The 14,625-nt window shown below is 42.9% G+C and overlaps 1 protein-coding gene across 2 annotated transcripts in view; it reads right to left on the bottom strand.

The window, feature by feature from the left end:
- Positions 1 to 484: 484 nt before the first annotated feature.
- Positions 485 to 14,625, bottom strand: part of furina (furin (paired basic amino acid cleaving enzyme) a) — a 77,231-nt gene continuing 63,090 nt past the window's right edge. For both annotated transcript variants that reach the window (XM_076109857.1, XM_076109858.1), the window contains exons 10-16: positions 13,629 to 13,729; positions 12,635 to 12,738; positions 12,291 to 12,408; positions 8,990 to 9,169; positions 8,772 to 8,896; positions 6,871 to 6,993; positions 485 to 5,454 (exon numbers count right to left, since the gene is read on the bottom strand). In XM_076109857.1, coding sequence (XP_075965972.1) covers positions 4,847 to 5,454; positions 6,871 to 6,993; positions 8,772 to 8,896; positions 8,990 to 9,169; positions 12,291 to 12,408; positions 12,635 to 12,738; positions 13,629 to 13,729 — 1,359 coding nt within the window. In that variant the 3' untranslated portion in view covers positions 485 to 4,846. The remainder of the gene's footprint in view (positions 5,455 to 6,870; positions 6,994 to 8,771; positions 8,897 to 8,989; positions 9,170 to 12,290; positions 12,409 to 12,634; positions 12,739 to 13,628; positions 13,730 to 14,625) is intronic.

Raw genomic sequence — 14,625 nt, 5'->3', positions numbered from 1 at the left:
TAGAGACAACAGTGTAGCAACAGTACTGGACAAGGTCTATTGTCACAGTTTACTAAATGTTGAAGAAAAACATTTGACATAACTGAAGTTCCCGGGGTGGGAAGCTAGTAGCCTACATTTAGACTACGGTATTTGAATACACTTTTAAGGTATGCTATACTTAACTTGAGTATTTACATGTTCTGCAAATGCAGAGACAAGCTTAGCTTAGAAAAAGCTGTTGAGCCAACAGGATATTACAGTTTACACAGTGATGCATCAGTATAACATCTAATATACTGTTAGGGAAATGTCACATTATAATTACCATTATCTGGTAATGAATCAGTCGCAGGGGCCAATTATGTGCAGAATGAGCCCATTTACTTTTGTAACAGAGTATTTATACATCGTTCTTCTGGTTCTCGAGTGAGTGATCTTAGTTCTTCACCAGCCGACACAAGTCACATTTACTTTTTGGAGCATTTCAGTTAATAAAAACACATTCAAATTTGCATAGATCTTTATTTTTTTTAGTATAATCTATAATTGACATCAATTAAATAAAAGGAGAAAAACAAAAGTATCTTTAAATTACAAGAAAATTACACCACCATTCATATAGTACAAAAATAGGCCTTATTTTAGAGTTATGTCCCATGTAAGATAGTCATTCTTGTACATTATTCATAGGTCACAAACCTGTAAGGTACTGTGTGCAGCCAGGAACCTCACGAAGAGGCAGGAGGAGGTCAACAGAGCCGTCCGAGGCTGCTCCACTAAACAACCCCCCTCCCCCCCACCAAGTGTTTTATTTATACTTAAACAAGCATGTGCACACACGCAGATCTGATTGAGCCCTTAAGTTAGTGGAGATGGGATACATTCTACCTCCTCCCTTCACAGCTGTTGAACATACAGGGTGTCAAAAAAAAGAAATTAAATTAAAAAAAAAAAGCTGAGCTGACAGAATGATGTCAACAAAGCACTTTGAACGTGAGTGAACGGGGTCAATGGACTGTGGCAACACGTCGTAACACTAAACAGACAGCATTAAAATGATTGTCTTTGGTTATGCCAAAGATATTGCTCCTATTAAATCCATCCGTCTTCATACTGACCACGTCCGACTACATCCTAAAGGCGGGACTGAAGCAACGTCGAGCTCCACGTGAAATAAATCGGCTGTACGAAGAAAAAAAGCCTCCATCACGTCCACCAGCGAGTCTTTTCTTTACAGCCACAGGAGACAATTTGCGAGAAGATATATTTTGTAACATTTCTGTTACTTTCCACATTAGAAGGCTTCACACTTTAGTGGCGGTGAAGTGGCAGCCTTATGATGATGAGCTGCTCACTGGCACAATTAGAGAGCCTTTTCTTTTCTTTTTTTAGTGTGTAGTTTCCATCACATTCTTGCAGTGAAAGGAGTGAGCTGGCTGCTAATGGTGTTCAGCAGCTCCCCGTGCTCTGGAAGCACGAGCTCCTTAATGCTGCCCGCATTCAGGATTTTCTTAAAAGTTGGAACACTTGAATGCTCAAAGCTCCGGGTTCATCAGTTTAAAGTTCTCTCAGTTTTCAAGCTGTAGCAAATAGAAGATCGAGCTAAGATGCATTAATCATTTGTGTGCGCACTCGAGGGGCCACAGAAACCCGTCTGAACACCCCCAGAATGTTGCACTTCAGGAGAAACTCTATTCTTTCTGGAAGCAATATAAATCTTTTGAAAGGGGAGCTGCAGCATGGATAATGTTAAGACTGTGCATCAATACTAATTGCATTGGTAAAAGTCTAACACTACAGTTATTCTAAAGAAGCAAACTTTTAGCATCCAGAGTTTAACTAAATAGTTTATGGAAGCAATTTTGGTGCCGCATTAGCCCCATTATCTGTTTACACACTTCACACCAAGCTGGGAAGTCAATAGGATTTCGTGGCTCAAGACTGAGGCTGTAGTTATTACATTTCTAAATTAGCATCCTAGCAAACTTAATGGAAGCCTAAATGGCAGTCGGCACTAATGTACGTGACACAAAGCTATGCAGCGCACGCTCATTATTCTGCAGCCACACCTTTGTTCTTTTTGAGGGCACTTTGTCTAAATACGCGTTCTCGGGTTGGTTTCCAATCCCGTTTAGTGCTTCCTGGCTGAAACTGTGGCGGTAAGCCAAATGTGCTACACCTGCACGAGCCATCTGAGATGAATTAAGCTTCCTGGCTCAGTGCCGTGTTTGAGAGCATACATACCAATCTTCTCCATCTTTTTGAACAGGACGTTGGATGGTAATGGTTTGGAAACCCTTTATTCTCGTCTCTCGCTCTCTCTCTCTCTCTCTCTGAACAAGCTTTTGCAATTCAAATCACATTCAGCTGTGAATATTTATGAATAATACCCTCAGAGAAAGCTTTTGCAACAAAAGTGGTTGAATTAAAATTGATAAGTTTCGTGTGCTCGTGCACCTTCCTGCCCTCAAAACAAGGAAATGATTTGATTGTCAGCGACATAAACTTATGAACAAAAAGGTCCTGATGGAGCCGCCCGGGGTAAAAACGCCCGTAACAATTTCATGTTGATTTAGCTGTTAAACGCTGGCCCACAAGCTCTTTGGACATCCTTCTACCCATTCTATTTAAAGCCCAGGTGGGGCTGAACCTAAAGGCCATACATTTTGAGAGAGATGGAGTTTACACAGCAGGTTTACAGTTTCTGAATCACAATTGCTTGTCTCTCTTCTAAAACATAAATGTGGCTAACATGCCTATCCTCCTGAATCCTTCCCAGCAAGCGTTGTCCTATCTGACCTACATATAATTTGACCTCTATAATCACTTAACAGAGCTCCTCGAGCGGCGTACGAAACCTTGCTGAATGATACGAGAGGTAGATTTGAAAGAAAAGGATGAGCAGCGGCAGCTTTGTATGCAGGTCATCAAAAGGACAACCTCTCAGCCAGTTCCACTGTTTTTGTACTGGAAATGAGAAAAAAATAAATCACAATTTCAACATAGTAGAAAAAGAGGATCAATAGATTCAAAATGGCGACACTTCGTTAAATCATGAGATGCAAATTTTAGATGATAAGCAGCCAGAAAAAGAATCACTTTAAAACAATCTTCCCTAAAGGTATGATTAAAACCTCTCAGAATAAATAGGTGCTGCAGTATCATTCAGAATATCATTAACTGGCTGAAGTACGCTGAAGAGATAATCTGACATTCTGATTAGATGAAGACTGGAGGGTAAGAGCAGAGACACCGATGAGAAGTGGAGTCTCCACGTAGGATTTCTAAACAACATTCAAGATTGGAGAGGAGAGCAGAGACTATGACGCAAAGGAGGAAAGGAAACAGTCACTTCAGAGGGCAGAGAGACATTTTTCATGAGCAGTAAACCAACTCTCACACACCCACCGACACACACGTTAACGTTTCAGTTATTATGATATGAGGTGCGTCTGATGTACGTTTGTAGTGCTAATGTACTCTGACAAAAGGGAAGGCCTTGATGTATTGTTAACTGCGTCTGCTCCGTCAAGGAATCAATCACAGGTAACTCAACACCTGCCAGCTGCTTTTGAGAAGCTCTTGTGCTCAACAGTCACGTATTGTTCTGGGTCCCAACAGCGCGTCAGCTGCTTCTCTCTCAGCCCCGGGATGAGAGCACATCAAACACAGAAATTAAATGCCCCTGGAAGGTTTGAGTGAGTAGCCTGCGTGTGTGTGCGTGTGTGTGTGTATATGTTGTTTTTTAGTTTCTTCTTTTCAATTTTCGTACTTTTTTGATACCCTTCCATGTGACGGTTGGGGAGAAGATGAGCGCAGGATCATTTAAAGTTTCCAAACCGAGATAAATTGAGTCCATCTTGAATCCCAAAAGTCTGGAAGAAGCTTTGTCAGTTGTGCGACTCACAGTTTGTTCTGCCAGAGCTGAGAGAGACGTTTCCAGACTTGCTGTACAATAAGAGCCCCCCCACCTCCCCCACCTAGAACAACTACACAGATAAAAAAAAAAAGAAAAGAAGACTGTGTGGAAGATGGATTTTTGTTTATCTCATCATGAACAGAAACAAGCAGAGAGGCTCTCAGACAGTCTGTGTTGTTTATCTGACATGTGATCGTAAACTATTAAACTCTGGACATTTCCTTAACAACTATTATACTTTTGATTTGTGCACGTTTTAAACGCACTGTGCATCGCTACAGATAAGCGGTGCTTTTATGAACAGATTTTGGACGTTGATGTCACTAAACGACACTTCAGGGAGAATCAATGCTTCCAAATCCGATTTCATGCCTCGTAATACAATGTTTTGTTGTCACTTTTAAGTACTAAATGTGACAGGACCAGCTTTAGCTTCTCTACAAAGGGCAGTACACGGCCCATCAGATTTACACGCACACATTCAGACGCATACACACATCTCTACTCCTCACATACTACAATCTCGTCTGGCTACTGCACGGAAACTGATGGGAAGAGAGAAACAAAAGGAATGAAGCAAATAATAATCAATTGTTTACTGGAACAAAAAGGAACTGGAGGGGAAAATGGACACAGCACAGACGGACACCGTTAGTTATCGAGGGCAAGAGGAGGGAGAGAGCCAGTTCAATAGAGAGAAGCGCTCAAGTATGAACAGAGCAAAGCTCAGACCATCCCGAGCTCTGAGAGACAGCGGCTTCAGGTCTCCCACAGCAGATCCTCAGAGGAGAACCCAGTAAGGGACGGGGAAGAAGGGACGACAGATAAAACCAGAAAAAGACAGCATGAGGGTTGTTACCACAGCTCCGAATCATCAGACAAATGAGGGTGAGAAGACTTTAAAAGCAGGAGAGGGGGGGGGGGGGGGGGGATGTGGGGGAGGCATTAAAGAGCACTTTGTGTTTTGATAAAGGCAGTCCTCTCATTTTGGACGGCAAACTCCTCGTTATCAGAGTCTGTATTTACCCCATCGTCCCCCCACACTGTCGGGATGCCGCGGTACGAGACCACCCTATTTCCCCCGAGGCTGAAACTGCCCCCGAGGCCGCCGCCGGCCTCCAGAGAGGGCAGCTTGATGAGAGCGCCGGAGCGCAGCTGCAGCACCAGGAAGGTGCCAGCAAAGGTGGCGATGATGGCCATGCAGCTGAGCACGGCGACGGCGATAGGCAGCCCGGAGCTGAGCTGGAGCTGCATCCCCGTGTTCCCCTGGCCCACCATGAAGCTGTCAGGGGACTCGCGCATGTACTGGTTGAGGTGCAGGCAGGTGCCGGAGATGGGGTCCAGGGAGCTGTGAGGGGGGCAGGACAGGCAGGCCCGGGGGCTGAGGCTGCTGCAGGTCAGGCAGGGCGGTGGGCAGGGCAGGCAGGCTGGGATGGAGGTCGGTGTTATAAAGCTTCCCACTATGTAGTTGAGGAGCTGGGAGCCCACTGAGAAGCCTGGTGGACATTCTTTCACACAGCCCTGCTGAAAGAGGTAGTAGCCGGCGTCGCACTCTGTAACACAGAGAAACAAAACTGAAATAAAAAGCTGCACGCACGCGCACCTTGTACCGCCTCATATGAGTCAGACAACCAAAAAACAGAGAAGCAGGATTTCTGCCCAAACAGTCTTGACATTTCTATATTCATTCATCTATGGGTTGTCTCGGTAAATGTGAGACAAAGTTTCAGGGTAATTTTGTTTTTAAGTTGCCATTTTCAAGCTATTTTGCTTACTAAGAAAACTGATGACGAAAGAAGATTTGCAATTTATATGCTGAGAGCAGCATGCTAAAGTCAACAGAGGCATTTCCATATGCAGGCGGTCCAGATGCAGACCATTGCCTGCAATGGCAATTAACAGACTGGGTGCTGGGGGTAATAGAGCTGGAAACAGGAGTGAGAGCTAACAGAAGGAGGAAAATGTAATATACTTGTAAACTGTAGTTGTCATCCCGAACTCAGAAAGCATTGTTTACTACATGATACATGACAATCATAACATATGATAATTAAACTGTTAGTATGTAGGTACCTCTGACAGCCTGTAGGGGTCAGACTGTCACTGCTCAGACAACATGCACAGTAGTATCTGTAGACCTTGCCTATAGCAGTATTTGGATTAGGTAGGAGACGGCCATATGGACACCATTTCATTTAAATGAGGTTATTAAAAAAGGACCTGCAGTCAAATTTCATTTCATCTCATCAGAAGTCAATCTCTGAACCCACCGGCTATCGGTCTGACGATGGATAAGCCTCTGGGGGCAAAAGGCTTTATTCTGGGGTTGCGGTGTAGTTAGTGGACCAAGACTTCCTTTTCTGTGTGCTGCTCATTGCTTACAGTCCGATTAGCCACATACAACACTGGAGTTTGATTTGAGATACGACGTGTACGACCAGATTGCTTCACATGCAGCCAGATTACAGGCTCATTTTAAACCAATAATAATTATCGTCAGACGATAGCAGGTGGGTTCCCAGATTGCATTTGGGCCAACGCGTTCCGCCTCTTTTGCTCTCCACAAGGACCGTTTACCTGCATTCAACCAAAGCCTGCTTGATGGTGATTGGTCAATACTTACTCATATTACAAACAAAAACAATCTGTTGCAAAAACATCTCGTCCCGATGCCCACAGATTCTACATGTGAATGAATAATGTGTTCATAGAGATTAATCAGAAGTTAGATCTTCATTTGTTTACAGGAAGAGTTCGGATAAGATAATTGTCTGCCCACAGGTGAAATAGAGACATGCAATGCAGACTGAGCACACGGGGGATAATATTTCATCCCGTTCACCTCACGCGCTACTTCACATGTCACATCTCAACATGACTCAACATGTGATATACACTACCCCACATCAGCTGATGTGACAGTGACTTCCTGTGAGGAACAAACTGTGGAGGAGAGATGCTAGTCTTACCGATGCATATCTGCCTCAGGTCCAAGGTCTTGCAGTTGCCATCGTCAGGCTGAGCTTCGTCAGAGGAGCTTGAAGATGCTGAGCCGGTGCCATACAGAACCAGGATGAACTGGGTCAAAGTGCCTGAGCGCAGAGATAGAGGAGATAAAAAAAAAAGAAAAAGAAATGAACCATGAGACAAAGTAGGCCTGTCAAAAACCTAAAGGCTCCGACACTCCCTCGGGTGGATTTAGTAAATGTATCCTCTTCTCATTGTAGACTCTTGGATTTTCAGCATAAAATGACTCCTTGAAATGAGCTACCATTTAAAGACAGCATGATTTCACCCTGTGCCTAATATGAGTGTTATAAAGTGCACATCTCTGAAGAACCATTCAAGTGTGGGGACTTGTGAGAGGTTGCACTTTAGTAAATCTCTTCTTGCCGAGGAGGGAGGTGTGAGGCGTTTATATATCTTCTTTAGTTTAAAAGAAAAATCGAGATCTGTTTTTTTGGGGGTTTTCTTGGCTTCTGAATAATTTGTTGTGGGTGGATGATGTAGACGCAGACGGTTGTTGGAGGATGCAAGCACAAACAGACAGGGTGAAATATTCACTCCCCTGCTTCATCATGCTCCCTGCTATAAGAAAACTGGTTACTGCAGAGCTTTTCAGAGCCGGCTTCACAGCTCCTATAAAGAGAACCAAAGGCACTCTGGCTGCAGAAGCCACTTGATCTCTTATCTCCTGGCACTGAATCCTTAACCCTTGAGCTAAACTCTAGACTCAACAGATTAATGTTGATGTAAAGTCATTCTATGTGGTCCTCGTGGGCTCGTAGTTAAGACGCATACTGTACCACGACGCCCCGGGTTTAATCCACTCGTTGCCTCGCTCCCGTATCTCTACGGTCAATAAAGGCAGAAAATGCCAAAAGAGAAAACATATATATGCTCACACTGTGTGTGTATATATATATATATATATATATATATATGTTCAATTGAAGAAAGGATGGTCCAGTGTTCCCTATGCTAAAAGAGATAAAAGACAAAGCATTGAAGCACATTCCTCAGCATTTACAGAATCCGACCAGCTCTCTCAGAGCTGCCACTTAGACACGTACCGGTCATTTCACCCAGTTGGGAACCTTCCTAATGGGTCAATCGACCGCAGCCCTGTTTGTAATACTGCAATAGAAGGGCTTTCATCAGTGGGCCATAAGCTCACAATGTGTTACCGCATTCGGCGACAGACAGATAGAAGGACTTAACAGACATTTATTTACATGAAAATCTTCTAGATTATTACTTAAATGAATAAAATTATTAGTCAATTGACTGAAAATCAATTAACAATTTCTATTTTTCGTCTGGTTCCAGCTTCTTAAATGTGAGGATTTACTGCTTTTGTTAGTTCAATGTATCTTTAAGTTTTATACTGCTTTCAGACAAAACAGCAAAAACAGTTTAATGAAGATGTCCTCTTGTGACTGAAAAAAACTGATCAAATTTATGGTCACCACAAGGAACTTTTAACTGGCTATGGAAGGGCCTCAATTTAATACTGACGCGTTTATGTGACGTAAATGAGCAGAAGAGACCATCAGTGAGAATATTGTTTTTTTCTACATAGTTATTCTTGTCATCAGGTCCGAATACGATTCCCTGTGAAATCCGACGAAACTAATGACAGCATGCAGGTTCACCAGAAACTCCTTCTGCTCAGACTCCAGCAAGGGTAGTAGCTTTAATCAATAATGATAACAATCATTATTTTGCATCATCATCATCCCAATTTCAAATACGGCCAAAAGAAAGATAAACTAAGACGGGACTAAATTCTAGTTATGAACACACAAACATGGAGGCAAATCCACCGAAATGTTAATTTCTTGAATCTTTCGCGACAAAGATGCTTTACCGTAGTCACTGGCACCAGCCACGTTCTCGATCTCCAGCATCCACGCCCCGGTGGGGATTTCATCCCAGGAGTGGGTGGTCATGAAAGCCCAGTCGTTAAAACCCTCTGATGAGTAGTCATGAGGCCTGCAGGAAAATCAAGAGCAGGCAGTGTAAACAGTTTGTGTTTACCAACATGCACTGTTTTGTCTGTGTAACTGCGTACTTGTGTGTTTGTACCTGGGGTGGAGCAGAGTGGAGCGTGTGCCGGCAGGACTAATGAGGTGGATCGCCAGGTTCCCCCTGCGGTTGTAGGACAGAGTGAGCCGGGCCTGAACGTGCTCCAACGATGTCACGCGACTGTCTGTCCCGATGCAGGCGTCCACGCTCATGTTGATCGACAAATGGCTGCCAATGTTCCTGTCAGACATGAGATGGGACGTATGAGAAAGACACACGAAGACAGCGGTATATGTTAGTTGTAGGTTGTGTGTGCTGCTAAAATCATTACTGGCTAGTTCTGAGCTGGGAATAATCTACACTGCAGATAACTGCGCGAGTGTGACACTTTGCTCGGGGCCAGTGTGAACGTCAGACTTAGTGGCCTTGAACAGGATTAGCGTCGGTGTAGCACCGGTGTCCTCTGTGGAAGTAAAGCGCCAACCTCTTTTTACTCCCCCGCTTAGGAGATTACACGCATCCACAACAATTCAGAGGAGGAGGAGGACTACGAGTTCTGATCACTAAACTGTCACAGCCCCTCCAGGTTCTGTCTGATACATTTTTCATGATGGATTACATAAACGCCTTTGACCTTTGGAGCAGCCTCACATGGGAAAAGTCCTAAAGGTTCATTTACAGCACTTTTCTACAGTAGATGCCAACAACGTCATACAGTCAATGTCCACATTATTATTGTGATGCAAAATTGGCAGCAATGCAGTCAAAACAAATTAAAACATGAGAGAAGGAAATGGAAATGTATACAGATGGCTGCTGACATTTGACCACTGCGGCACACCGTGGTTTAAGGTCTGGGTGAAGCATTTGTGGCGCTGTTGTAGAGCAAAAGATCAAGAAAGAAAGGCGGCAAGTTTGGCTCCATTTGTCATCAACATTTCAGTCGCAGCTACAGGTGAAAATCACCTCAGTGATGATTGGAAACACTGTTGCTGAAAATTAAAAGATGCCTGGAGAATAACACGTTTTCTCTGTTCAGTGTCATCAAAACAAAACACACCCCAAAAAACCAACATTGCACAGATGTCTTCTGCTGGAATTAGTTTTTTCTTCTGGCATTTAGCAGTTTACAGCAGATCTGGTCCAATGGATTATTATCTACCAATAAAACTCTTATCACATATTGGAAATATTTTCTTAAACGGTTTTTAAATTCAATCTGTTTACAGCAACAATTCTGGAGAGACATGATTATGAAGCTTTTCAGAACAACCCAAAATATATTCTGGGAGGCAGCCAGACCTGAGGAATTGCCATCCATTTGGCAGGTTTGGAGTGTTTCTAGATCATAAATCACTTTCTGAAAACATTTGTCAGAGCTTCCAACTCTCTTAATACTCCAGTTTGCAGTAATACTAAATGTTGCAATCCTGGGGGTAATTTGCACTAAATTAGCTAAATCCTCTTCTAGAACAAAGTGCGCACACACACACACACCTGGGTGTTTGTCCGTCACATTTAATGTTGAAACAACAGACAACACATCTCTCGGATACCTCTTGAAACAATGCTTGTGTGCTCACTTATTCGGTTAGACACATGCTTAGAGGAGCTTTCCTGCAGAGACTTCATGCTTTGAGGCCCAATCCATTTTTCCAAATGAAAACTCAAGGTTAATCAATGATCTGCAAACTCCTGCCACTTCAAAATCTTTATATAAACAGAATAACACTCAACTAAAAACTCCAAAGTTATCTATTCATCATCTAGCTGTTACACGAGTAAATGGCAAAAGAAATTGTGATTATGGTCATAATGGTGCAGTACTGCTGTTTTTCCATCTTTTTGATCAATCTGTAATGAGACTGTAAGATATAATCACTGTATATAATTGAGAAAGACACTGAACACATACCTGCTGACTCATTTCTAGTCAGTCTGGATAAGTGAGCCGGCTAAACACCTAAAATGTAAATTGAATAACATGCCTTGACTGATGCTCCCAGACGCTCAGACCATCTGCTCTGAGCACCTCATAGCTGCAGTGAAAGAGAGAGAAACCTCTAACCCGGCGAGGGAAGTGACAGTGAGTGCATAATGAAGAGGAGATGTCAGGCTGTGTTTACACTGTGACACCAGGAAAAGGAGGAATAAAATGGCGAAGGAGAAATTTACAGTCTTAACAGCGAAAGCAACGCATGAATTTACAAATTAATATTTCTCTTTTAAATGCTCCCTGTCAAGCCGACGGAGCATTTTAACGGGGCCCTGAGCCGAGCTGCAGATGAAGACATAACGTGTCACTGCAGCAATGTCAACGTCTCTTATCGCTCAGACATCCAGGTTGTGTTATCATGCCGCTTAATCCCACACCGATCCCACATCAAAACAAATGTAGACAACAGCAGTGTTTTTATTCTGTTCTGCTATTTCTTGAAATGGTATATTGATTACCATTATTTGAATCAGTAATTTTTTCTGATCACATTCATCCCTTTCATGTCTTTTCTGTTTAATCTTACATTTGTGTCAAACGGTTCTCTAGCTCTGTGCTCTATATGCTGCTGCCATCTTAGCCAGGACACTCCTGTAAAACCTGTTTTTATGCCAGCGAGGCTCTTTTCTGGTATAATGGCTATTCCAGTGATTTAGTATTGCACTTTCAAAACGTTGGACTCAGAAGAGACAGATTAAGACGGTCAGGAGATATCCTGGTTACTATTCCAAAGTTTAGAAAGCTTCCTCCAGCGCCAAAGACGACAAGCTGTTTTTAAGTTTTTCATCCAAAATTCTGTTTGAATGTGCAAAAAATTACATATTCAACCTGTAATAATCAGCGCTGTTGCAGTAGAGTGTTCCTAAAATACACAGTCAATCTGATCCAGATCTGCTCTATCAGTAAAACAGACTATTGTTCTTCTCTTTGCTAACACAAAATGGAGAAAACCAGTTCTACATGCTGAGCAGATAATCATGAAACAAACCATCTGGGACTAAAGTGAGTAAAGATTTTGGTTTTGACAAAAACAGATTCTGGTTTGTGGGTAAAGGTAAGGTTGTTAGCCGATATAAGTGTGAGTGTTAAATGCAACTGCATTACAATAATGTCAGCTCGTCACTCAAGTGAGGCAGCGGAGGCACCTTCGACTGAACAGCACATTATTCTGAAATGTAATTTAGGATTAGGCTGTGTGGGTTGCATTCAAATCAATTCAAACAAATGACTCGTTTCTTTTAATTAGATTGAACTAGATTTGTTTTAAGCGATAGCAGTAATGTGTGAAGACTCTTGTAATCATGGTGGCAAGATAAATGGAGTGAGCTGTAAGTGTGTTTTTGTGTGCGTGTGTAATGTACCAACCTTGGCTCACTGACCATGGTGATCACACATTTCCGCTGTGGCCTCACACTGGTCCATGTTTCTGCCAGCGCTACAATTGCACTGGCATCAAGTAGACCGTATCCATATGAATGGCTAACTGCAGAGTCCAAGAGAGAAGAGAGGAAACAGACGCATGAGATCAGCATCCTCGCTCTGCTCCAACTATAGACGAGTTACAGTTACATTTTAAGCTTTCGTACAACAAATTCCAGGGCCTTGCATCCCTAGTTACAATTTTGTTTATTATAATCATAACATGCTAATGAGCCTCCGAGGCATCTGCAAACTGCAGATGGCCGAAGAAAACTTGGGAGTTGCCGTACCTTTGCGCCCAACCCCATTTGTTCTCCAGTCATTGGTGAGCAGGTGGGCAGGGTGAGAAGTTCGTACAACCAGATGTTGCATATCCCTCCAGGTCAGATTTTTACTGGAACGTGTGTATGTGCAAGCACACAAAGACACACACAGCCACATAAAGAGAAAGACACACACACACACACACACACACACACACGGTCAAACAGGTGCGTCCTAGAGTCTTAACCTGCAGGTGGACAGCTGAATAAATACAATGAAGTACCAGTCACATACTTTCCTGAATTAGACTAAATCTTCAGTCAACATGTGTCTGAACTCAATTCCTGCCTATAAAAAGTGTCAAGTGGTTATCCTGCCTGCTGCCATGCAGGTTTGAATGGACAACAAGGGGTTACAGCAGGTCACAGTTGGGTTTAACTTTTAAAAAAAAGGTATAATTTTTATTGCAATCGCCTCGCTACTTTTGCCACAAGACTAATTACTCATTTTCAGCACTGTTCTGACGTTCATGTTTGTCCCTCCATTAGCGCTGCGTAACTGGATAAGAATGATTAGTGCTGTTGTTGTTAATGCACTGCAAGTCTGTCAGGCAGAGGTTAAAAAGTAATTCATAAAAAGGGATAATTGAGCAGAATGGCCGCATAAACAAGTAGCACCTGCAGTTGAAGCCTTATTTAATACAAGAGTGTTAAATCTGTGCCAAAAAAAGCTAGAAAATGATTTTAGCTGTTGCCACTAAAGGACCAATTTGCAATCGGAAAACTTCTAACTACACGCTAGAATCTGATAAGAGTGGGGCTTGAATTCAAACTACTGAAATCATTTTTCAATCATGAGTTTGTTCTGTACAGATTATATTTTCTGTTCTTTTCACGGGATTACAATTATTTTAATCAACAAAGGTCAGGGAAATATGCAGATGGGGAAGGTTAGAGACTGCAAAGCTGAAGAGAATTGTAAGGCTTGGGGAGCCTCAGGAAAATGGTGATAAGCACTTACTTGGCCTCAAGGGCAAGAGCGATGATCCCAGCAGCCAGCGGGGCGGAGGCAGATGTGCCTGTGTGGGAGTCTGTGCATTTTGATTTGAGGTCTGTAGTCACCTACGGAAGATGAACATGGGAAAGCTGAAATAGACGGCTCCGACAAAACAAAAAGGTTCTTCCAATTCAGTTTTTTTTAACTCTGGTCCGTCCTCAGACGGTATCACAAATCCTAAACTTTCGCAGCTAAATAATTGAAAAATACATTCACAAAACTTTTAAATCCTGTTCACCTCATAACTGTGAATTTGCCTCCTTTAAGTGAGAAAACAACTTTACCCTCCATCACTCCCTGGCTTACTATCTCATGCGTATTTGCTGGCGGCGGATAGTGCCTAACAGATAAAGAAGCAGGAACTTAAGAGCAAAACGTCCTCAGCACGGCTCGCTGGACCAGCTGGAAAAATCAAAGCAGGGAAATCGTATAACTTATGCTCTGCCTCCCTCAACAATACCAGTGAGATCTACTGCTCCAGTAGGAATCTCCTCAATGACCCACAGCAGAGCGTTGTGCTTGTACTGGGCATCTCCCAGGAGTGAACTTCTGCAGCTGAACGAATGCAAAGCAAGGTGGTGCAGATTCAGCATGTTTGTACTCAGCAAAAAATTATCACGGGAAGGATAAAGGTTACAGAACACTGCTTTGCAAAAAGCCCTCAATCCCCCCACGGTAAACTCCTACAGGGCAGGTCAATCAATGTCAGTGAAACAGACGGATACAAAAGCAGCTGGAGTCAAAACCCTGCTCCCTGTGCTGGCCAAAGCAGAGCCTCCAGAAACTGATCTCTTAATAAATGCAGTGGCAGGACTGACTTTAATGCTCTAATTATGCATTCAGGAGCTTCCCGTATGCCCCTTTCTTTAAATTGAGCGAGAAGGATAATATAAGTGCAAAACACCCTTAAACAGATATTAACATATTCGCTCTTGCAGAACCCCAGAGGTCCCATGTTCTC

Source organism: Anarhichas minor, unplaced genomic scaffold, assembly GCF_050575085.1.
Source record: "Anarhichas minor isolate MPS153535 unplaced genomic scaffold, ASM5057508v1 ptg000042l, whole genome shotgun sequence".
NCBI lineage: Eukaryota > Metazoa > Chordata > Actinopteri > Perciformes > Anarhichadidae > Anarhichas > Anarhichas minor.
The sequence above is the reverse complement of the archived record's forward strand: the minus strand, read 5'-3'. Positions and strand labels throughout refer to the sequence as shown.